This window comes from Neophocaena asiaeorientalis, unplaced genomic scaffold (genome assembly GCF_003031525.2).
Source record: "Neophocaena asiaeorientalis asiaeorientalis breed wild unplaced genomic scaffold, Neophocaena_asiaeorientalis_V1.1 scaffold293, whole genome shotgun sequence".
Lineage (NCBI taxonomy): Eukaryota > Metazoa > Chordata > Mammalia > Artiodactyla > Phocoenidae > Neophocaena > Neophocaena asiaeorientalis.
The window spans coordinates 4,230,553-4,255,406 of record NW_020173920.1 but is presented as its reverse complement, the minus strand read 5'-3'; the positions used below and the strand labels follow the sequence as shown (position 1 = coordinate 4,255,406).

The 24,854-nt window shown below is 45.6% G+C and overlaps 1 protein-coding gene across 2 annotated transcripts; it reads left to right on the top strand.

The window, feature by feature from the left end:
• Positions 1–834: 834 nt before the first annotated feature.
• Positions 835–24,854, top strand: NRROS (negative regulator of reactive oxygen species). Of its 2 annotated transcripts, XM_024752067.1 has the most exons (4): positions 835–995; positions 1,313–1,477; positions 17,751–17,871; positions 22,083–24,854. In XM_024752067.1, the coding sequence occupies exons 2-4, from the start codon at positions 1,470–1,472 to the stop codon at positions 24,051–24,053; spliced, it is 2,100 nt and encodes a 699-aa protein (XP_024607835.1). In that variant the 5' UTR covers positions 835–995; positions 1,313–1,469; the 3' UTR covers positions 24,054–24,854. The 2 variants fall into 2 exon arrangements, with proteins under 2 accessions (XP_024607835.1, XP_024607836.1); XM_024752068.1 differs by lacking the exon at positions 1,313–1,477 and having other exon boundaries at positions 836–995; positions 22,083–24,308.

The window sequence follows — 24,854 nt, the reverse complement described above, 5'->3', positions numbered from 1 at the left end:
GTTGCTGCGCCCAGGTTTTCTCATTGTAGCAAGCAGGATCTACCCTTTGTTGCCGTGTGCAGGCTTCTCATTGCGGTGGCTTCTCTTGTTGCGGAGCACGGGCTCTAGGCATGTGGGCTTCAGTAGTTGTGGCACGCAGGCTCAGCGGTTGTGGCCCTTGAGCTTCGTTGCTCCTAGGCATGTAGGATCTTCCCCGACCAGGGCTTGAACCCGTGTCCCCTGCATTGGCAGGCTGACTCTTAACCACTGCGCCACCAGGGAAGTCCAAGATGGTAAGTTTTTGGAGAAGAGGAGCTATGAGATAATGCATAGAAAGCGCTTAGTGTAGTGCCTGGCACACCTCTTTGATGGTGCCTACTATGAATTCAATTATCCTTTTGCATTCTTGGCAAGAGCTAGCAGGGAATTTTGTACACATCGGGTACAAAAAAATTCATCCATGCTGCCTACGATCAAGCAGTTCATGGCACCACAAAGCAATTTCCATTTCTTTTTCTTGTTTTGATTTGCTGGAGTCAAGTAAAGACTAGCTGAGCGGATGACTCTCTCCCAATTGGGAAACGTGTATCCTACCCATTCTCAAAGTTTGCCCTAGCTTGACCCTTGGACATAACCTTGAAGAAGAGTTTCTGGGTCAGCAGAACTCGTAGGCAGGGCCCCCAGTTCCCTACCCCCTCAAAATCTCGAAGGCCAGAAGCCCTGGGGAGCCTTGGTTAGCACTGCTGGGAGACCATTCCGCCCTCTCCCATCCCCCCTGCCACCCACCCGCGGCGGCAGTTCCCTCTAAGATGCCTGCTCTCTGTGAGTGCTGAGTTGCTGAGCTGCTCGTTCGCCATGTGACTTCAGTTTCCGTCAGTTCCTTCCGCAAGTGCTAAAATAATCTGATGCCCCAGAGAGAGCAGGCAGTTCAACCCCGCGTTCGGCTGCTGTCGAGGAGGAGGCCAGAGCCCCGGGAGAGGATGCGCCCCGCGGAGCCGCCTGGGCCTGCGGGAGCCGTGAGTATTTCCTGAGGGGCAGCCGCGGTCCCTCCAGAGGCGGGCGGCTCGGAAGAGTGGGAAGGCAGGAGGTCAGCGTCCGTGGCCCACAGCTCGGGGCTGACGGGGAAGTTGTGGCTTGCTGCATCCAAGCTCCACCAGTTCTGTTTGGGGACTACAGCTCTGGGTGGAGGTGGAAATACCTCCCTCTGGGAGACTTAGAGGTGGCGTGGTGTAGTGGAAACAGTGAGGGCTTCAGAGTCAGACCTAGGTTTGATTCCTGACTCTGTGGGGGGAATTCCTGAGCCTCGGTTTCTTTGTCTGCGAAACGGGAACAGTAATGCTCCCTCCCTGGGCTGGATGACTGGATGTAGTGAGACTGCTCTGTGAACACTCAGCCTGCCTTTCCTGCCCAACAACGTGGACTGAGAACCACGATTTCATAGATGAAGACCCTGCAACGCACTAACAACAACGTATTTATGGATATCTTCCATGTGCAGGCGAGTTGGAGTTCAAGGTGTTGGGTGGGGCTAGAGCTGTGAAGAAGACAAAGCCCCTTCCCCACAGAGTGTGTGTCCTTGGGAGATTCCCCAGGTTCTGTTACTTGAACCCACAAGCCTGACTAGAGTCCAGGCCTCTGATCCCCTTGTACAGTGTTCTTCTGTAGCCCACGCAGCTTCTCCATGTGGGCTAGATTCTGGAGGATTCAGCATATATCCCCCTGCCCGCAGGAGCTGACAGAAGGAGCCACCGAGGGGACTGTGTGCCGCCCACAGAATGGGCTGCCAGCTCACCACATCCCTGAGGGGAGGTGACCACGTGTCCAACGGTGGCTGGGACCCCAGGAGGCTGAGGCAAGGTCCTAGGAATGGAGCCCCTGGATAGGGCTGGTCCAGGGTGGCGCACTTCCAGGTGGGAGTGAAGGGACTCCACGGGAGGTTTCTTCCATGACGGGAACAGCCTATTAGGAGTCTGGACAGCAGAATCATTCAGAGTTTGTAGAGTTGGCCTTCTGAGGTCTCCTGTGTCCCCATCACCTACTGGCTGTGCTGCACAGACTCTTTCTGTGGAGGTTGATGGTTTACTGGGTTTTATAGCCCTGAGACTTGTTTATTTTCCTCACATACCACATAGGTTTGTACATGTATGTTTGAGAGTTCCTAGAGGGGATTATAGAATCATGGGCCCCGGGGGGTGGGGGGTAACCTCAACTCCCGTCTTTAGGTTCAACAAAAATCAAAACCTCTTTCACAAAGAGGGTGATCTCATCTAATGGGTGCCCTCATGGGAACTTCATGAAAACCCATGTGAACCTGATCCCATAGAGTCCTTAAACCCATCATCCAAGAACAGGAGGGTCCCAAACAGAGAGCAGGCTCCTGGTAATTGTCCCGGGGCCTGTGTTAGGGATACATTGACCTGTCTGTCTCTAGTCCTTTTGATTCTTTCGAAAGAGTGTTGCTAGTACTGATTGTAATTTGTGTTCTGGCTGTAGCGTACATCCACATCACAAAGTGTGAGCTAGATTCTTGGATGGAACACTAGGTGTACCTCACATCATGCTCCGATCCACACTGTAACCACATACATTAGGGGAGGGTGGGCTTTCACCCATGACTGAAAAACATTATCTTTCTAGGACATGCATGTATGGTCAGGGATGCTCACTGATGTACCTGCACATTAGTGAGAAATATTTTTCTCTATTATTCTCATTTCCCCCCAAATTATTCTTCTCAACCTCATCATCAAACGAATGTTATGTGTTCAATATGTGGGGGGTTCTGGGCTACGTTAGATGCTGGTCTCTGAAAGCTCAGAGAGGTGAGGAGAGGGAAAAAGGCTACTGATCTTATCAAGCGTCACAAGCAACTGTCAACTTGAGTTTAGGGGTCGTTTAGTTTCACATGACAAAAACCTAACTGAGCTTGGTTTCAGGGGGGAAAAAAAAGAGGATTTATTGTTTCAAATGACCAAAAAGTCTATGGGGAATAGCTTCAGGCATGGCTGGATCTGGGTGCTCAAACATTGCCAGGCATCCATCTATCTCCATTCCTCACCTTTGCTTTCCTTCGTGTAGGCTTCATTATCAGGCAGATCCTAAAGCTGTTGACAAAGATGGCTGCCTGCAGCTCTCAGCTTAATTCCCACCAGTTTGGCATCTGAAGCAGGGAGAAGAAAGCCTCTTTTCTAATAGTCCTAGCAAAAGTGTTTAGGTTGATTCTCATGGGCTTGGCATCTGTGCTGTACCTGTTATAAACCAATCACTGTGGTTAAGGAATTAGGAGGCTCTGATGGGCCCAGCCTTGATCATAGGGCTCATCTTGGAGCATGAGTTGAGGCTAGACCCGAAAGAACACAGACTTTTGAAGAATGGAAGGGGGTTGGTCGCACAGCAGTGTAAATATACTTAACACTAATGATTTCTACACTTAAAAATGGTTAAGGTGGTAAATTTTATGTTAGTGTATTTTACCACAAGTAAAACATTTTTTAAAATAAAAGGAAGAGAGAAAAGAAAGGAAGTGGTGGTCTCCTCAAAGGGGAATTGAGGAGCTGTTACCAGAAGGAGAAATGAACGTGGGTAGGCAAAACCAACTGATTTCCAGAGTGCGTGGAGTCAGCGGCTGAGACCAAACCACACGTGTCTTCTCATTTTGATGCGTGAGTGATTTCAGGCTGAAGAAAGGGCATAAAAGAAGAAGTAGAACCCTGTAGTGGTTCTCACTAGCGAGGTGGGCATGATGAGCAGGGCTGGTGCTAAACGTGGCCACAAAACGCTGTGAGGACACAGGGACTCCCCACCTCCAACCTCAGCCCACAAGGTCACCTTGCTCAAGTGCTGTGCTGTGTGCCCCAAGAAACTTTCTGTTGGCCCCTCCGAGAAAGAAAAGAATTGGGAGGGGATTTTTCTTCACAAGGTAGCACTTGGGGCTCTCTGTCTTTCCACCCTGGCTCTCTTAAGCAGGACCTAAGTGTCTGAGGCAACCCAGCACCCACAATGCTGCTCAGGGGCTCATCTTGGGGTGCACATCATACTCCCCAATAACTTCATATCATTCTGTTTTAGATGTCAGGCTGGACACTGGCCCCTCCTGATCATCTCTATTTTTGCTCCTTATTAGGCCCAGCCATGATCCCTCAGGTCTCTCCTGCCTTTCCAGTGTCTCCCCTCAGTGGTCCCACCAAAGGGAAAGGCTGAGCTCTTTTCCTCAGCCTGTAGGGTCCGTGGCAAGTGGGTCTTTCCATGCCTGGCCCTGGGCCACCTCCTTCACCCTCAGACATGTTAATGGTCTCCCTATCGCTGCCCAGCCTGACACCCTGAGACTTCCTCGTGGGACTCTCCTGATGGCCTTTTTCTTTTTCTAGGTTCTTGTACCCTTCCTTGGGTCCCTAAACTGAAGTTTCCATTTTCACTAATGTTACTGTCTTCTTATTTCCTTCTAAATCCCCAGTTTTTTCTAGGCTTTCTAGCTCTTTTTACAGAACCTCCAAAGGCCCTCATCTCTGTCATAGGTACACCCCATGGCATTGACAGGGTACCTCATCCCCAGAGAAGACCATAGCCCTCCGAACACTCAGGGGTGCTATTCAGGATATCAAACACCACATGGAACGGGCACTGACCAAACAGAATGGACATTGTCCTTAGAAGCAGGGTCCTGGGGGCCCCTGCTGGGTCAGGTGTTACCTCCTTGGTTGCTGGATCATGGGGGAGAGGGAACTGGGAGTTACAAGAGAGGGGCCAGGCAGCTGGGGTGGGGCTCATGGGATACCTGTTTACCAACAACTACTTACCTGTGCAACCCAGCTGAACATTCATCCAACATATATTCCTCCCATACAGGTGCCCATCCAGCACCTCCTACCTAGGCCAGAACTCAGCTCTGGTTTTGGCTTCACTTTCTATAAGCCATGAGACTTAAGATATTCATTTTGGCCTTTTTGAATTTTGGATTTCTTATCTGTAAAATGGGGACAGTCAGCAAGGACTCTAACATAGATATTTGTACACCAATGTTCGTAACAGTATTATTCACAGTGACCAAAAGGTAGAAACAACCCAAATGTCCATTGATGGATGAATGGAGAAACAAAATGTGGTCTCTATATTATTCAGTCATAAAAAGGAATGAATTTCGAATGCATGCTATAACAGAGAGGGACCTTGAAACCATTATCCTAAATGAAATAATCCAGGCAGGAAAGGACAGATAGTATATGATTCCACTTATATGTGGTACCTAGAATAGGCAAATGTATAGAAAGGGAATAGTGGTTACCAGGGGCTGAGGGGAGAGAAGAATGGGGAGTTATTGTTTGATGGGAAAGAATTTCAGTTTGGGATAATGGAAAACTTCTAGAGAAGGATAATGGTGAGATTGCAAAACAGTGTGAGTGTATTTAATTCTGCTGAATTGTGCTCTCAAAAAGGGTTAAAATGGTAAATTATATGTCTATTTTACCACAATAATAAATGGAGGTAATAATTCCTACTATGTAGAACTGTTGCAAGTATTACATGAGATCAAATATCTATAAGAAGCCTTTGCAACCTCAAGTGCTATTATTATTATTATTAACCAGTAGCACTAAATTATAATCCAGTTGTTTTGGCTTTATCCAACAACTCCCTAAAAATCATTATTTGGGGGAGGGCGTTAAAAATATCACATTACTCCCATTCCTCTGTGAACTCAAATAAGTGTTAGAGAAGGGCTTCCCTCGTGGCACAGTGGTTAAGAATCCACCTGCCAGTGCAGGGGACATGGGTTTGAGCCCTGGTCCGGGAAGATCCTACATGCTGCGGAGCAGCTAAGCCCGTGCGCCACAACTACTGAGCCCGTGTGTCACAACTATGGTAGCCCGCGTGCCTAGAGCCCATGCCCTGCAACAAGAGAAGCCACTGCAATGAGAAGCCCGTGCACTGCAACAAAGAGTCGCCCCCAGTCACCACAACTAGAGAAAGAACACACAGCAACGAAGACCCAAAGCAGCCAAAAATAAATAAATTAATTAATTGATTTTTAAAAATCACTTGATATGCATTCTGAAGTATTTAGGGGGAGGTGTACGTATGACTCTAATCTGTTTTGAAATGCATCAAAAAATAAGATGGCTTGAAGGATGGATAGAAGGATAGGTAGATGGATAGATATGAGATTAAAAACAAATATAGTAAACTATTAATAGTAGAATCTAGGTAGTGGGTATACCAGTGATCACTGTTAAATTTTTTCAACTTTTCTGTATGTTAAAAATTTTCATAATAAAAATTGGGGGAAAAGTCAAATTACTATTAATACCCAATTACCACTCACATTCTTTTCATAAACATAAAAATAAAATATTTTTTTAAATGTAAGACTTCCATAGGCATTATAACTATACTATAGTAGCATGTTATTTGGATTATTGAATTATTGCGCATCTGAACTATGAGGATATGATGAGGAGGTGACACATGTCCTGGGCCTTGAAGGATGAATAAGAGTTCAGCAGTTGGAGAATACCAGAAAAAGGACCTTTCCCACAGAGGAAACATGTGTGATTTAGTCAGGGATAGCCAGTATCCCAGGATGGCTGGGGCTTGTGGAATTGACACTGAGTTTTGCTGGCTTCACAGACTAAGTTTGAATTGCAGCTCTAACATCTCTAGCTATGTGGCCCAAACCTTTGTGAGCCTCAATTTACCAAGTGTAAGATGAGGATGATAACATTTACTTGCTAGGATTTTGTGAGGATTATTATATGTAGAGCACCTGGCCTAGCACTTATCCCAAGGTGAGCACTCAATAAACATTAGATACTACAGTTAAGAGCCTAGAAGACAATCTGGGAGCTTGAGTACTATCCCAGTTGAGCTGATCAGTTATCAGGAATCTATATCATTTCATTCCTCAGTTGCCCTCTTTCTCAAGGGAACCAGGGTCGGCTGGTTGGGTGGGAGTGATACATGTCCACTCTGGGCAATAAATCTCGGTTATCACCTATAACTCCTTCCATCCATAATCTCCCACAGACTCTGGGTGTTGTCTCCTCTGAATATCCCAAGGCTCACACATGGAAGGGAGAAGGTACTGCAGTTCCTCTGTCTTAGTTAACACCAGCTCCCTGTTTGCACAGAGGAACTCTGTCTTCCCTTTAGCCTGACACTACCTTATCTTACTAGTGTAATCCACAACATTTCCTTATTGACAAAGCCTTTTCACACCCATTCTCTCATTCTTTTTTTTTTTAATTCAATTTCTTATTTATTTTATTTTTGGCTGAATTGGGTCTTTGTTGCTGTGCGTGGGCTTTTTGTAGTTGTGGCGAGTGAGGGTTACTCCTCATTGCAGTGCGTGGGCTTCTCATTGCGGTGGCTTCTCTTGTTGCAGAGCAGGGGCTCTAGGCACACGGGCTCAGTAGTTGTGGCTCGCGGGCTCTAGAGCGCAAGCTCGAAGTTGTGGCACGCGGGCTTAGTTGCTCCGCGGCATGTGGGATCTTCCCGGACCAGGGCTCGAGCCCGTGTCCCCTGCATTGGCAGGCGGGTTCTTAACCACAGCGCCACCAGGGAAGCCCTCTAATTCAGTCTTGACACAACACTGTGAGGTCAGCAAGGCAGCTGTTATTGTCAACCAGAGCCACCACAGGAGTGAAATGATCAGAGAGAACAAACCTATATACTGAACAGAAACAACAAGTTTGAAACGAATGCGTTATTGGTTGGGTGCCTATCCACAGAGAGTATGTATGTCTCTCTATACAAAGGAGACACCACCAGCCGTGTAAGAACAAGGTGTTATCACCCCCGTGGGAGCAGATTTGCATCTTTTAAGACCTGTGGCCAGATGCAGCCTGTGTCTATGGAACGGGACAGAGTGACTTGACTTCTGTTGGTTCTAAAGGGCTGACCTTGACCACACAGGGGAAGCTGGTTGACTCATTTGTAGCCCCGAGGAGACAAAGTCAGCAGGGTAGCCCTCAGGCAGCGCTCCACACCCTGGCTGCCTGGCTTTGCTATAGGAAGAGCCCAAAGGAAGAAGAGCTGCTGTGGCCTCCAGCCTCCCTCCAGGTGGAGGCAGAGCCTCAACCTTTCCCAGATGAAGACTTTTCTCACAAGAGCCTTTGTGGAGCCTGGCTGACCAGGTGTGCTAGGCTCCGAGTAGGAAAAAGAGATCTGGATTTTAAACTGGTGCTTGGAAACCATGGCATTGCATTCTCTGTGGCACCTTGTCCGTGTCACTTCATTTCTCTGGCCTGAGTGTTCTCACCTCTGAAATACTGGTGGATAGTCCCTTCAGAATGCTGCAGTTCTTCTCAAAAGGGTGGTCAGTTACAAAATTTGAATGAAAGTGCAGTTGCTAAGAGTCACGTGCCACAGAACTGTCCTTCCTCACATAAATTCTTAGGACCACATATTCAAGGAGCATTCCAACAAATTCAAATGATGCAACTCCTCATTTCTTTGTCCAGGTTTAAAGGGGGATCCAAGTCCTGGAAGCAAATGCAAAGGGGCCCCAATAGTACAATAGGGAAAATACAAAACAGAATGTGTAGTATATTTGTTAAAAAAATATGCATGCATCTGCGTGTGTGTAGAAAATACTTGAAAGGGTACATACGTGTCAGCATCTCAACAGTGGGGAGAATTGCACCTGATATTTACTTTGTCCACATCTGTATCTTTGCTTCTTTGTATTTTCTAATTTGCCAGCCATCAACTTCAATTACTATATTAAGATAAGCTTTTAAAGAATAGAAACAATCTATTCTATTATTAGTTAAAAATTAAAATATACATCATAATCAGAGCCTAATAAATATCACTGAAATGGAGAATTTCTCATAATTACTTAGAATTGAGTTGTGAGTATGCTTAAAAGGATTATGTTTGGAGTCAGTGGAAGAAAAAATATCACTGACTAATAACTAAAATAAGTTTTATTATACACACTACTTTTACTTTTCAGAGTCCAGGGGTTTTAGATCTGGGGTTGCATATTCTTAGCCCAGCCCCTGGAAAGGTGGCTGCAAAGGTAAAGGAAGAGCCCAGGGTAAGGGGGACACATGGAACAGGTTCAAAGCCTGGCTCTTATCTTGAGTACATCACCAACTTCTTGGCCTCAATATCCTCCCCAGTAAAATGGGAATCATAATGCCTGTGTTGCAAGGTTATTACTGTATTAAGACAACTTTTACAACAAAGTTCAAAAAATAGTTTTTGTCATCATTATAGTATCCTCATCCCTGGGAAGCTGTCCACCTGCCTGTGCTTTAACACACCTGGGGTGGCAGCTGCCTGTTTAGTGAGCAGCTTCCTGACATCTTTCTGTGTTGAATATATTGCTACTGAAGCATTTTTAATTGCCACACATTATACCTATTGTATAGCTGTATCATAATGTATTTAGCCAATCCTTTCATTGTTGGACTTTTAGATGATTTCCACCTTTTTATTTTTATCACTGAATATTTGCAGTATTATCACTGAATACAGCAATGAATATTTCTGTAAAAATATTTTTACCTACACTGTAATTCCTAAGTATAAATCCCTAGAAGTGGAATTATTGTATAAAATAATGTTTTCAAGGTCTTTGATAAATCGTGTTAAATTGTCCTTCAGAAAAAGTGTGCCAATTTGCTCTCTCCTATCTGCAGGATATGAGACAATTTCGGGGGGCACTCAAAAGCCATTGTATTGCCTATATTTTAACAAATTCATTATTTTTTAAAACTTGAAGTATAGTTGATTAACTCTGTTGTGTTAGTTTCAGGTGTACAGCAAAGTGGTTCAATTATACACATACCTATCTATCTATTCTTTTTCATGTTCTTTTCCATTATAGGTTATTACAAGATACTGAATACAGTTCCCTGTGCTACATAGTAGGTCCTTGTTGGCTATCTATTTTATATATAGTAGTGTGTGTTTGTTAATCCTAAACTCCTAATGTATCCCTCCCCCACCCTTTTCCTCTTATGGTAACCATACATTTATTTTCTATGTTAGTCTATTTCTGTTAACAAATTCATTATTAAGAGAGGAAACCAGAGAAGCAAATTACGAGGTCTGAATTCACACATCTCAGTTCTAAATGCTCTCTTGTTCCAATCCTCAATTTGCAAGTTCTTTTTTTTTTTTTCCGGTACGCGGGCCTCTCACTGCTGTGGCCTCTCCCGTTGCGGAGCACAGGCTCCGGACGTGCAGGCCCAGTGGCCATGGCTCACAGGCCCAGCCGCTCCGCGGCATGCGGGATCCTCCCAGACCGGGGCATGAACCCGTGTGTCCTGCAACGGCAGGCAGACTCCCAACCACTGCGCCACCAGGGAAGCCCTGCAAGTTCTTTTTTAATGAGTCAATATTCTTTGCAAAATATAGGAATACAACTGGTTCTTTACTTTTATAACTATTCTGCATTTTCTTTTACATGTAATTCCAAAATCAAAATTTAAAAATCTTTGGATGCGAAAGTACACATTTTGTACATTTCTCCAAAGAAGATATAGAAATGGCCAATAAACACATGAAAAATGTGCAACATTACTAGTCATCAGGGAAATGCAAATCAAAGCAACAAAGAGATAGCACTTCACACCTGCTAGGATGGCTATAATAAAAACGACAGAAAATGACAAGTGTTGGTGAGGATGAGGAGAAATTGGAACTTTAGTAATGTTGCAGACATCACCCCTTTACCTCTAAATAATTCAGTGTGTATTTTATAAGAACAAGGATAGGGCTTCCCTGGTGGCGCAGTGGTTGAGAGTCCACCTGCCGATGCAGGGGACACGGGTTTGTGCCCCGGTCCGGGAAGATCCCACACGCCGAGGGGCGGCTGGGCCCGTGAGCCATGGCCACTGAGCCTGCGCGTCCGGAGCCTGTGCTCCGCAACGGGAGAGGCCACAACAGTGAGAGGCCTGCATACCGCAAAAAAAAAAAAAAAAATTAACAAGTAACTTATATTAATAAGATACTTTAAGACTATATTAATATCTTGTTTCCCAACAAATTTTCACTCTATAGTTTTACCATCCCTTGTGATTCTTGCCTGTAGGGTGCACTTTGAAAAATACATTCTTGCATTCAGATTTCAGCTACTTTCTAATTTTCAGGTAGCATCATAATGCTTGAATGTGCTCCTTTGAAATATTACGTTCTGTTTTGTCTTTGTGTTCAAGCTTATCAAAGAGCGCACGTCCTGTTTTAGTTAGGTTCTTTTTGTTGCTAAGATGCAACTTTTGGGCCAGCCTATGGGGGTGGTGATGGTGGTGAGGTGCTATCATGAAAAACCATGGAGCTTGGAAATGAGCCCAGCCATTTTCCAAGAACCACCAGGAACCAGAGAGGCAGCCTTGAGCCCATCTCCCCACCCTCTCTCCCAGCCTTTGCAGTCCACCCTCTCGTCATTCTTCCTAGTCCATCTTCTCTGATCTTTGCCCTCTGTTGACTATCTCATTCTTTTCTTTCCATATGCCTTGTCGTCTAGCTTCTGCTTTTGCTTCCTCGTGGCAAATCCCTCAAAAATTCAACTCTACCTCCTCTCTCTGTGCCTCTTGGCTCCAATTTCCACTGCTAATTCCCTAATTCTCTCCCTTGTCTCTCTGCGCTGAGATCACTCATAGGGTAATGGCCACAAGTAAGGAGTGACCTCCCCCGGTCAGGTGCTTCCTGAAGGTTCTGTCAGCTTGGTGGAGGTCCAGGTAGTGGTGAGGTCATAAGCTTCTCCTGAGGGCTGCCCCTCCAGAGGGACTGTGGGTCTGGTGGACAGAGCAATTGACCTGGACAGTGGAAATTACCGTAGTACATCAACAGTGTTTCCTGAACCACAGTCAGGCCACGTGATCTAACACTTCTGTGCCCCTTTCAGGTGTGAGAGATGCTGTCTGGAAGCTCTAGTTTGAATGTCAAAATGTTAGAATTTTCAGGATATTTTAAAGGTTTATGTGTAATGCATTTTAAATTTAACAACTGTTTCCTGAGTACCTTTCTGAGAAGAAAGTTTGAAAAATGTATATTCCTGGACATTTGGGGATAAAAGATTACCATAATCCCTCTCCCTTTAGGAACTCCAACATTTATTTTATTTTTCCCATTATTTTTTAATTTTGAAAATTTTCAAATTTACGGGAAAGTTAAAAGAAAGTACAGTGCTAAATTTTTCAGTTGGTAATAATTAGCTTTAATGCTCTCTCTCTCTCTCTCTCCCTCTCTCTGTCCTTCTCACTCTCTCTATCTTTGTTGAGCCATTTGAAAGAAGGTTACATAAATTGTAGACATCATGAAATTTCACCCCTAAATACTTCAGCCTGCATTTCCTAACAATAAGGCATTTATCTGCATAACCACAACATCATTATCATACCTAAGAAAATTAGCAATAATCTGGTAATATCATTTGTACATAATATCACCTAAAAAGACATCACCTAGTACACATGTAAATTTCCCCAATTGTCTCAAGTTTTTCTTTTAGAGATTTTTTAAAATCCAAAATCAACTCAAGGTACATGCATGGGATTCGGTTATTATGTTTCTTAGTCACTTGTAATCAGACCTCTCCCTTCCCCTGCCTTTCTTTGTTTTTCAAGACTGACTTTATTTTGAAGAGTCCAAGCCAGTTGTCTTGTAGGACATCTTACAGTCTGAATCTTTCATTATGACTGGTTCAGGGCAAACAATTTTTGGCAAGGGTACTACCAATATGGGACTTTGTGTTTCCCAAGGCACCACACCTGGAGACTCAGGATGCGGGTGGTCTCATCATGGGAGATGCTAAGTATAACCATTTGGTGACAGTTGAGATCACTCTTTTTTTTTTTTTTTTTGCTAAGAATCAGAGACCAGGGCTGCTTGCCTGAGGCATTCAGATACCTCTTGGTAGCAGGAATTATTTGAAGTGGTCATAGACTGGGGTTTCTGTTCTTTATTATCTGTTTTCTGTGGTCTGTGACCAGCTGCCCTTCCCTTTCTCCCAGGGTCCCAAGTGGGATCTGCTCTTTTATTTTTAAACAAAGGCGGACTCCCTTTCTGTGGAGTCCTCTACCTAGCACCCGTGCCTTTTGTGTTCAGTGATGTCACCATCACACGTTTACACTCCATACTTGTGCAAACTCTGCTTCTAGAGATTCTGCCCCTCATCCCCTCCCCCCTGCCCCACCCACAACCAGTCTATAAATATTTGTTTCTAACACTGAGAGTTCCCCACTTTCACCTACAAGACCTATTTCTTTAAAGCTTTTTAAGCTTATCTGATTATTTTGCAGAGAAAATTCTCAGTTACATGCTAATGTATGGATAACACTCTTAGCACTTGCTAATAGTGGCATTAGCAAAGAGGTTGCAGTCCCAGCTCTGGAGGCAGCTGCTGTAGTAGTAGCAGCAGCTGGAGAAGGTGGGGAGGTGAGAGGGAGTGAGGAGATGATGTTCAGGGTGCCCCCAAATACTAGAAATCCAGCATCCTTTCCTGAAAACGAATCAGAAAATACCAACAAAGCAAAACCAAAACTCAGGTCAGAGTTACTCCTTAGTATTCCCAAACTTTGAGTGTGAGGATACCTTTTTATGGACAAAAATACCTGTAGATCAGCCCTTCCTTGATGGTTGTGTTTTACTATCCGCTGATAAAGACATTCCATGACAACAGAAAGCTATTTGGAATTAATAACCCTTAAAAGAATAAGGAATATTAATATTTTTAAAAAATATTAATAAGGAATATTAATACAGGAAAACCTACATCCATGTGAAAAAAAATAGTGTACATGTGTGTTTGTCAGGGCTTCCCTGGTGGCGCAGTGGTTGAGAGTCTGCCTACCGATGCAGGGGACACGGGTTTGTGCCCTGGCCTGGGAAGATCCCACATGCCGCCGAGCAGCTGGGCCCGTGAGCCATGGCCGCTGAGCCTGCGCATCCGGAGCCTGTGCTCCGCAACGGGAGAGGCCACAACAGTGAGAGGCCCGCGTACTGCAAAAAAAAAGAATGGGACTTACTATTTTCTGCTTCCACACTTGGAAAGAACTCTTCAACCTCTTTATCTGGTTTAAGAAGAACAGATACAAGCAGATTCTGTTAATGCCATCTGCTTCTCATGTCAGGATCTCAGGTCTTCTATGGGTTATTTTCCCAGTGGTCACCTAGACCAGGAGGAAACATGGTACTTTTTCAGACCCTACTTGGAAAATGGGTTGATTTGCAGTTCTTTTGTATTACTCTGTGGCTCCCACAGTGGTTCACAGCCCATGAAATAGGCACCCTTGGTCCAAGCCCTTCTAATTATAACAAGGGGAGGTTCCAGGTGACCCCATTTAAATTGTTAATGTCATACTGTCATGTGTGCTCTCCATCATAATTGTTCTTCATTCACTTCCCTTTCTCCGCCAAAAATGTATCTAAGATGAGAAACATTTGGTTTAAAAAATGGATGTATTTTTCAGAAGATATCAGACAGATAGGAGTAAAGTGGGATGGTTACTTTTTAAAAAGCACACTCAAGCGTAGACGCTCTCATACATCTGGAGACACTGTTGAGTGGTCCTCACCCAGCTGAGGGTAAGTGTGGGTGGAGGGAAGCAGTCCTGTGCACACAGGAGGGAGCTCATGGGATTTTCCAATGAGACTTGGCATCCCAACTGTTTATCTTGTACTCTTCACCATGCCGTGGCTCTGAGGAAGGCTTCTGCAGCCACACACCCCAGGAAGAGTGTTTCTCAACCTAAACGGTTATTATTTTGAAAGTCTCTTATTGCTTTTCAGAGTCATTACATACCTTTTTGTTTTGTATTGTTCCAAGCCCATTCTCACTTACATCATTGTATCCATCAGGCTCCAACCAGGAAACAGGAACACACAGATTATTTAAAACAGAGGAAATTTAATGCAGGAAATTGGCTACACGTGATGAAAGAGGCTGAAAAGCCAACCGGAGTACAGACAGTTAATCCAGAGATTAGCAACTTTGGGAAGCTGCCACCTCCCCTAGGTAGGGGGAGGATACTGGGAGGACTACCAGAACCTGGGAGTCACCAGAAGAAACTCAAGGACTTCTCTAACCTCCCAGTAGTGCTCCCCATTGACCAAACCAGCCGGAGGCCAGCTGACACCCAGAGCCTTCAGAAATCAGTCCCTGCAAACCAGAGCTGGGTGGGGCAGGGTAAACTATGGCTCTGAGGACAAACTGCTCTCAGCCAGCACAGTCATCTGTTACTGGGATTAGCCTTTTCTTTTTTTTCTATTCAAATAAGTTTTTTTCTGGAATTTATTAATGCAGAATTTGTAGTCCAACCTTCCCACGTAACTTTCACACATTTAGTTGGTAGAATGATTTACTCATTCTTCCACCAAATTATTCATTCTTTTCCCTTTTTTCTGTGGCTGTTCAATTACCTTGGAGATTACACATAGGAGTAACAATCACTCATCCAGCTCACTGGTGTTAAGAACTCATAAATAATAATTGTTATTAAGTACCTTCATAGTTGAAGCACTTATGTATATACTATTTGATTCTCATAAAAATTCTGAGTAGTTATTATTATCTCTGTTTTATAACAGGATTATCTGAGTCTCGGAGAATTTATGTGACTTGCTCAAGGACAAATAACAAATACTGGAGCCAGAATTCAAATCCTGGTCTGTCTGGTTCCAAATCCCATAATTTTCTCAGGCTGTCTCATGAGAGATGGAGTGCCCAGAGGGCACAGCAAGAGTTTTTCTGGGCTGTTTGACTGAGTTTAGGAGAAAGGAGAAAATATGCTTTAAATTTGCAAAACTTTTCTTGTTGACCCAGAAATTAAAATTACACTCTGGGCATAACGGACACCAGACCCATCGAGCATTCCAGTCTGCACTCTAGACCTGAACACATCTAAACTCAGTATCAATATACAGGGTTGACTGTTCTAAAAGGCTCAGTGTCACAGCAGCATGTACCATCCCAAGCCTGACAGAGGAGATGAAGGACAAAGGGAGTAAGTCCATGGTTCCCATCTTTCTGTCTCTCCTCAATTCAAACCCAGTGAAATTTGAATGTTGGACAAATAATGAATTTTTTTTAGTATAAGTATGTCCCAAATATTGCATGGGACATATTTACACTAAGAAGTTGTTTTTTGTTTATCTGGCATTCCAACAGCATCTTGTAATTTGCTAAGTCTGGCAACCTTATCTCAAGGTGGGCAGTGATCCTACCGTGTGTGTGTGTGTGTGTGTGTGTGTGTGTTTGTGTGTGTGTGTGTGTGTGTATTGGGAGTTCACTGAGGACAGGAGCCCATATGGCCCTGTTTTTGCCATCTGTGCCCTGTACGTGCCATGAGGTAATAATTCCTGCACAGGTGCAGAAGTAGAAGGAGAGCCTGGGAAGGGGACTCCCAGTGTCTGGCAAATATGGCTGAATTCTGAATTGGAGGTTCCCTCTGTGGTAAGGAAAGCTGGCCTGACCTGAAGTGAAAGTTAAAGCTGACTTACCTGGATTCACTTAGATTTTCTGTTAGTCTTTCACTGGTGAGTATTCAAATCTGACCAGAAAGTTAAAATTAGCCTTAGAGATGTGTAAACTTATTCAAAGAAAGGGAAAGAGGAAGGGGCCCAAGATGGCTAGATGTGTCAGGCAGAAATGTCTGTGGGTCCCATGGAATAGGTGAGGAGTCCATGTCAGCACTGGAACTGCTGGCCCAGGAGACAATTCAAGGGCAGACCCGGTGGTCCTTCCTGTGGTCCTTCCTGGGGGGATGTCAAGGAGAGGACAGGGCAGGCAAAATGCTGGGACCAGGCTCTTGCCTCTGATTCTGAGGAATGCAGAGCTAGGAGGGGATGCCACTGGGCTATAAACTCTCCCAACAAGAGGGTAGTCAATTCAACAGTGCCTACTGGGAGAGAAATTACCCTGGCTACTCATCCTAGAGCTTGGGGGTGGGGGTTCTGGGGGCTACTTCCAGCCCTGCCACTAAGTTGATCTGGAATCTTGAATAAGCCCTTACTACCTATGGCCTTTTTATCTTTGGCCCTGTAAAAATGTGGCAGTGGAGGGTATATTACATTTCCATTATGGTTTCTCTTAGTTCTAAAATTCTATTGGTCTATGTATAATTTTATGCCTTCTCATGACTCCAGTTGTGTGCTCAGCGGCCAGGTAAGAGAGCCGGTAACCACACTTCATCCATAACCCTTATTATATCTGAAGATTGCTTTTTCATTTTTCCCTCAGCATTTTCCCTCATGCAGGCAAAATATCAAAATCATTTTTTCAAAGGTCTCTATTCAAATGAGTTAATCAGTGAGGTCTACTCTTTTCTAAAAGCCTCATGTTGACACAGCAATTAGTAACTCTATGAGACCAGAGGCTACAATTAGTGTTTCAATCCCAGTTCACTATTCATTCATTCAGCAGATATTTATTGAGCTCAGGTGATGCATGGCAGATTTGAGCTTTGAGAGGAACATTTCAAGAGAACTATGAAACATGGCAAACTCTAGGTGACCTGAGACCCAGTTCCTCAAATGATTTGCTTCTTTCTTCTGTTGCTGGACTCTTGGGAGTTTCAGGTTCAGCCACCTGCCCATCAAATGGTAGAAGCAAAATGAAAATGAGTTCTTGTTGACAGTTGAGTGAGAGGTTAAATGTGTTGGCTAAGTTGAGGTATTTGAATAATCTGTGGGTTTCCACCTCCCTGTAGCCGTGGGCCTCCAACAGCGGACATACTGAGAACTGGCTCTTTCTCCTGGGAGCGCATAGCATCCCTCTGGGATATCCTTCTCTTACCCGCTTCTTTCTTGCCCTCTGTCCACAGTGCTGCACTTGAGATGGAGTTACTGCCCCTCTGGCTCTGCCTGGGTTTTCACTTCTTGACAGTGGAATGGAGGAATCGAAGTGGAAATGTCATGGCCACTTCCCAAGGGGGCTGTGAGTTGGTGAGTTTTCCTGGGCACTCCAAGTTGTCTGTTACTCCTGTCCTGACGAGGTTGGGTCCATTTGGAAAGCTGATGGATTGTCAGTCAAGGAGGGAAGGGAATGAATGAGTCTTAATCACTCTGTACCTACTTACCACGATGCCATGTGCAAGCTGCTCTTTAATCAAAGGTAAAGATGATGCCTGGGAAAGGCCCTGCCCCACCTTTCTCATACCTGCTAAGGACAGGTGATCCCAGAGACAGGCCAAGGTCAGCCACCTGGAACAAGAACACCTTGTTAAGAATCTGGATGATGGAGCTCCACTAATGGTATCAGAATCTCTTGGTGGGGGGGAATATTAAAGTTGAAGAAGCCCTGACTCAGAGTCTGTGTGTGAGTCCATGGCAAATGCTTAACCAGCTGTACTGAAGAGCACGCTGCCCAGGCTGCCCTGCACAGCAACGTCCTTGACAACGCTCAGGCTTACAGCAATCTAGGGAGAGATACCTGAGCTTTTACGGTTCACCCTCTCCAGGGCTTTCAGCCTATATGTGGAAGCAGACTTGGCTCCTAATAACTGAGCACTCTCTAGAAATTTTCTCCTTTGTCTGTAACTTAGTGGTATTAAAAGTTGAGCAACATACATTTAATGAATATTCCGTGAGCCGTGTTATATACTGGGCACTGGGAAGACAAAATGGATGTCAGGGTTAATAACATTCAAAAATGTGTTCTTAAAGCCGATGAATCTTAAAAACCCAGCTGGTCGTGGTTCTTGACCACTTTTAGTAACCTCTAACCACTGTGCTGAAGTAGACTCTGGTAGGGGGTAGGGATTGTGAGCCAGACCAGGTTTAAATCCCAGCCCCACCACTTACTAGCTGGTGACATTGGGCCAATCTGTGCTTCAGTTTCCTCATCTGTAAAATATGTAGGTAATAATACCATACTACAATAATACCGTAACACTGGGCTGCAATGATGACTAAATGAGTTAATGTATGTAAAGCACTCAGAACAGTGCCTTGTGTGTAGTAAGTGCCATGTGTTTTATCTACTGTTATTATTCTTTTTTTTTTTTTTTTTTTTTTTTTTTTTTTTTTTTTTGCGGTACGCGGGCCTCTCACTGTTGTGGCCTCTCCCGTTGCGGAGCACAGGCTCCGGACGCGCAGGCTCAGCGGCCATGGCTCACGGGCGCAGCTGCTCGGCGGCATGTGGGATCTTCCCGGACCGGGGCACGAACCCGTGTCCCCTGCATTGGCAGGCGGACTCTCAGCCACTGCGCCACCAGGGAAGCCCTACTGTTATTATTGTTGTTAGTCTCTGCCATACAGACGTCCATTATTCCCTTACAGAGACAATGAAAGATTAACTTCACAGTAGCTAATTCAGGAGTTACCAGGCATAAGAAGAGGAGGGAATAAAGCGCAAGTTCTTTGACAGCTTGCAGGGTTCAGGCTAGACTCCCTGCCTGACCCTCTGCAGCCTGGTGGGCAGGAGTAGGGACTCGGCTACCAGTGAGATCAAAGAGTGGCTTTCCAGTGCTCTTTTGAATTGAGGGTTGAGAGTTTGAAAGTCCAGCTACTCTCCAAAGCCCCTCCTTGCATTAGCCATGCAACATTATCACGAAGTGTATGTGGTAAGCTTTCTTGGGCTCTGATGGCCACGTGGACTTTTTGCAACACGTCAGTGGGGCTGCAGGAATTGCAGAGACATGTCCCCAGCAACTGCAGCAACTCTGGTGAAACAGGGTCTCACAGCTTGAGGAAAGCCCCTAACCACAGCACTCTTCAGTCCCCACGGGGGGGAGACCAACACTTACTCAAATAAAGAAATGCATCTTGTTTCTGTATGGAGAGATTCAATTTTGTAAAGATGTCAGTTCTCCCCCAAATTACTCTGTGATTATAATGCAATCCCAATCAAAACTCCAGACTTTTTTGGGGGGGAGGGGAGGTGTAGAAAGAACTAGAAAAATTCATTCTAACATTCATCTGGAAATTAGATATAACTCAAATGCTCAACGATAGGAGATTAACTAATTAGAGCATGCTAATAATTGTTCCAGCAAACATTTATTAAACATTTATGTGACAGGTTCTATGTTAAGTGCTTTACATAAACAATCACACTGAATCCTAAAAAAAAAAAAAAAAAAAACCCAAGGGAAAATTACAAGTATAATTTACATTTTACAGGTGGTGTAATGAAGGTCCCAACTGGTTAGGTACCAGCCCAAGCTCACCCATTTGATAAAAAGCAGAATCAAGATGGGCTGATCGTAGAGATCTGGCTCTTAGCCACTGTGCTATTCATGCAATGAACTAATATACAGTTGCCTAAAAGAATGTGGTCAAATTTACTTTTATTGCCAAGGCAATATATCTATCACATATTATTAATGGGGGAGGGGAGGAAGTCGCTTACTGAATGGTTTGTAGAGTACAGTCCCATTTTAAAATGTTTTTTATTTTATTTTAAAAATTGAAGTATAGTTGATTTACAATGTTGTGTTAGTTTCAGGTATACAGCAAAATGATTCATATGTGTGTGTGTGTGTGTGTGTGTGTGTGTGTGTGTGTGTGTGTGTGTGTATATATATATTCTTTTTCAGATTATTTTCCTGTACGGGTTATTACAAAATATTGAGTAGAGTTCCCTGTGCTATACAGGAGGTCCTTGTTGGTTATCTATTTTATATACAGTAGTGTGTATATGTTAATCCCAAACTGCTGATTTATCTCTCCCTAATGGTAACCATAAGTTTGTTTTCTATGTCTGCGGGTCTATTTATGTTTTGTATATAAATTCATTTGTATCCTTTTTTTTTTTTTTTTAAAGATTCCACATATAAGCGATATCATATGATGTTTGTCTTTCTCTGTCTGGCTTACTTCACTTAGTATGATAATCTCTAGGTCCACCCATATTGCAAAGAAAAATTTTTGTAAGTTAGAGAATGTCTTTGGAAAAGAGTCCAGAGGAGATGTAACAAAAGGTTAACAACGTTTCTTTGAAGGAGAGGCTGAGGTTACTGAATAGTTTAATTTTCATTATTTCTATAGTGTATCAATGTTTAATTATGAGAAGTTTTATTTTAATAATCAGATAAAGAACTTGGGGTTCCAAGAGGTTAATTCCTTGCCCAGAGACCAAAGCTAATAAGTGTCAGAGCCAAGATTCAGACTCGAGTGTGTCATCTTTTCCAAAGCTGTGCTTCTTCCTCTCTCTCAGGAGTTTTCTCCCCTGTTCCACTACTCTGCTTGCCTCGTGGGACTGGGCCCACAATTTTAGGCAATCACTGACCTTGTTGTACTGACCAATCTGTGGAAAGAAATGCCATTGCTCTTCCATCTCATCACTTAAAACTTTTTTCCTGGACACCGAAGGGATACCCTGTGGATGATTGCTTTTCCCAATCTTGTAGAAAGTGGGCTGAAGGAAAGTATCCTGAGGCTTGTGTGATTCCTGCAGTGAGACCAGACCCATCCGTCCTGGCAGCTTCGCCACACAGTCGCGGTAGAATGGCGTTCAGGAAAAGCACTGGATTGGGCAATAAGAGCTCTGGGCTCCGGTCCCAGCTCTGTCACTGGCTCTTCACCTGTCCTCTCCAGACCCCTTTACTTCTCTGTATGATTCAGGCTGGTGATGAACTCTCACGTCCTCTTGAGCTGTAATACTTATCAATCGAGAGCACAGAGGAGCCTCCCAGGCAAAATTCTTTCAGGTAAAATGAAGATGCCACAGTGCTGCTGGTTCTTGGGCAGCGTCCCTGTTAAACACACAGTGTTATGATCATAGCGATAACAATGCAATAGTGACCACTTGCATTAATAGCGTCCACTGTGTGCCGGGCACTGTGCAGCCTCTTGCCTAATCTCACTACAATCGTCTGAAGTAGGTGCTAACTTTATCTCCATTTTTCTGAGGAAACAATAGATTTAGACTAAATTATTTGCTCGAGGTCACATAGGGAATAAATGGCAGAGGTGGGATTCAAACCCAAGTAGGGACCTGATCCTCAGTTCCTCTCTGTAGTTAACACCAAACTGCAATACAATGGTCAGCACTCAGCACCCGATGGACAGGTTCTCAGATCTTCTCTAATATGCTGTGTGTGTTGAGTGAGGCCTGGAGCCTTAGTGAACAGTCTGATGAGTGAACTAAGTTTCTGTACATAAACCCTCACCTCAGAGGCCCCCGCCCTGCTGACGTGTGTTTTTGGACCTAGCTGGATGGAGTCGCTGACTGTCGAGGGCAGAACCTTGCTTCAGTGCCCAGCAATCTCCCGCCATCCTCCCAGACACTCCTCCTGGATGCCAACCCTCTCAAGACCCTGTGGAACCACTCGCTGCAGCGTTACCCTCTCCTGGAGAGCCTCAGTCTGCACAGCTGCCACCTGGAGCACATCAGCCGTGGCGCCTTCCAGGAGCAGGCTCGCCTGTGCAGCCTGGCACTGCCTGACAACTCACTCTCCGAGAGCTACAAGGAGACAGCAGCTGCTCTCCATGGCCTGCGGGGTCTGCGCAGGCTGGACCTGTCAGGGAACTCCCTGACGGAAGACATGGCGGCCCTCATGCTACAGAACCTCTCTTCACTGGAGTCCGTGTCCCTGGCCAGGAACACCATCATGAGGCTGGATGACTCTGTCTTCGAGGGCCTGGGCCGCCTCAGGGAGCTGGATTTGCAGAGGAACTACATCTTTGAGATTGAGGGTGGTGCTTTCGACGGCTTGCCTGAGCTGAGACACCTCAACCTGGCCTATAACAACCTTCCTTGCATTGTGGACTTCGCCCTCACCCAGCTGCGGTCCCTCAACGTCAGCTACAACGTCCTGGAGTGGTTCCTGGCATCGGGGGGAGAGGCCACCTTTGAGCTAGAGACGCTGGACCTCTCTCACAATCAGCTGCTGTTTTTCCCCCTCCTGCCTCAGTGCAGCAAGCTGCACACCCTCCTGCTGCGGGACAACAACATGGGCTTCTACAGGGACCTGTACAACACCTCGTCGCCGCAGGAGATGGTGGCCCAGTTCCTCTTCATGGACGGCAACGTGACCAACATCAGCACCGTCAACCTCTGGGAAGAGTTCTCTTCCAGTGACCTCTCTGATCTCCGCTTCCTGGATATGAGCCAGAACCAGTTCCAGTATCTGCCGGACGGTTTCCTGAAGAAAATGCCTTCCCTCTCCCACCTGAACCTCAACCAGAATTGCCTGATGACGCTCCACATCCGGGAGCACGAGCCGCCAGGGGCGCTCACCGAGCTGGACCTGAGCCAGAACCAGCTGTCGGAGGTGCACTTGGCTCCGGGGCTCCCTGGCTGCCTGAGGAGCCTCCGGTCCTTCAACCTGAGCTCCAACCAGCTCCTGGGTGTCCCCACTGGCCTTTTTGCTGATGCCAGTAACCTCGCTACAATCGACATGAGCCACAATCAGATCTCACTTTGTCCCCGGCCGGGGGACTTAGACCCCGGGGGCACCCCCGGCTGTGTGGATTTCAGAAATGTGGCCTCTTTGAGGAGCCTGTCTCTGGAGGGCTGTGGGCTGGGGGCACTACAAGACTGCTCGTTCCAGGGCATGGCCCTCACCCACTTAGACCTGTCTGGTAACTGGGGGCTTCTGAATGGGAGCATCGCCCCTCTCTGGGACATTGCCCCCACGTTACAGGTCCTGTCTCTCAGGAACGTGGGCCTCAGTTCCGGCTTCAAGGAGTTGGACTTCTCTGCGTTTGGGAATCTGAGGGACTTGGATCTGTCGGGAAATGCCTTGACCAGTTTCCCAAGGTTCAGGGGCAGCCTGGCCCTGCAGACCCTGGATCTCCGCAGAAACTTGCTCACGGCCCTTCCTCAGAGGGCTGTGTCTGAGCAGCTCATGGGAAGTCTGCGGACCATCTACCTCAGTCAGAATCCGTATGACTGCTGTGGGGTGGAGGACTGGGGGGCCCTGCAGCGCCTGCACACTGTCGCCGACTTGGCCATGGTCACTTGCAACCTCTCCTCCAGGATCATTCGCCTGACGGAGCTGCCCGGAGGCGTTCCTCAGGTCTGTAAGTGGGAGCGGGTAGACATGGGCCTGCTGTACCTCGTGCTCATTCTTCCCAGCTGCCTCACCCTGCTGGTGGCCTGCACTGTCATCTTCCTCACTTTCAGGAAGCCTCTGCTTCAGGTAATCAAGAACCGCTGCCACTGGTCCTCCATATACTGACCTGGCTACGCGCCAACGTTAGAAACTTGGTCTGTACACGTAAGGACACTTTCTCTGCCGGGTTTCAAGATCTGGTGCAGAGGACAAGTCTGAAGAACTGAGGTTTAAATTAAAGTTTAAAATGTTTCCATCCCTTAGTTGTCCCAAGTTCTTCCCTATCATTGTGATGCATCCTCAATCATCCTGGTAAAATATTTATTAAGTGACATTCTATGAAAATAAAAAATGTTTCTTATAAATATTTTTTAAATCAAACGCAGCTTGTGTTTTTTTCTTTCCTTACTTTTTTCTTTTTGGTAGTTTCACTTAGATTATTTTTGTGCCCTTCCCTTGGTGACATCCATGGAACAGGTGAGAAAGGGAAATCGTTCAGTGCTACCCTACGGCAAAAACCACTCCAAGAGCACATCCTATGGATGGCGAGAGTCAGTGTTCTGAGGGTTCCCCAAGGACAAGTCTTTCAGAGCCAAGCTGGGTAGTCTGAGATGGGACCTCTCGCCTCCTGCCTTGGCTTGCATCACCGCTGCGGCCAGAGTGGGCCTGCGGCAGAATCCTCTCTGGGGGCCCTGGTCCCCGCCTGGAGACTCCAGCAGGCAAATCTGACCCTTCCGTGGAAAAGTTAAGAGAACAATAACTGAGGGCCCTGAGTTTATTCAGGCAGTCCCTGAACGCTGGGCACAGTCCTTGTTCTAAGGGAAAGTAAAGAGGACTGCAGAAAGGAGAGAATTCTACTAACTTGTGAACTGCCCCTACTGTCCACAAAACCCACAAACAACTTCTTAGCAGATGTTCAGTATCTGT

Excerpts from the sequence above, each read along its gene's own strand:
- NRROS (XM_024752067.1), top strand. Across the intron at positions 17,872-22,082 it reads CCCAAGGGGGCTGTGAGTTG|CTGGATGGAGTCGCTGACTG; the intron begins GTGAGTTTTCCT and ends TTTTGGACCTAG.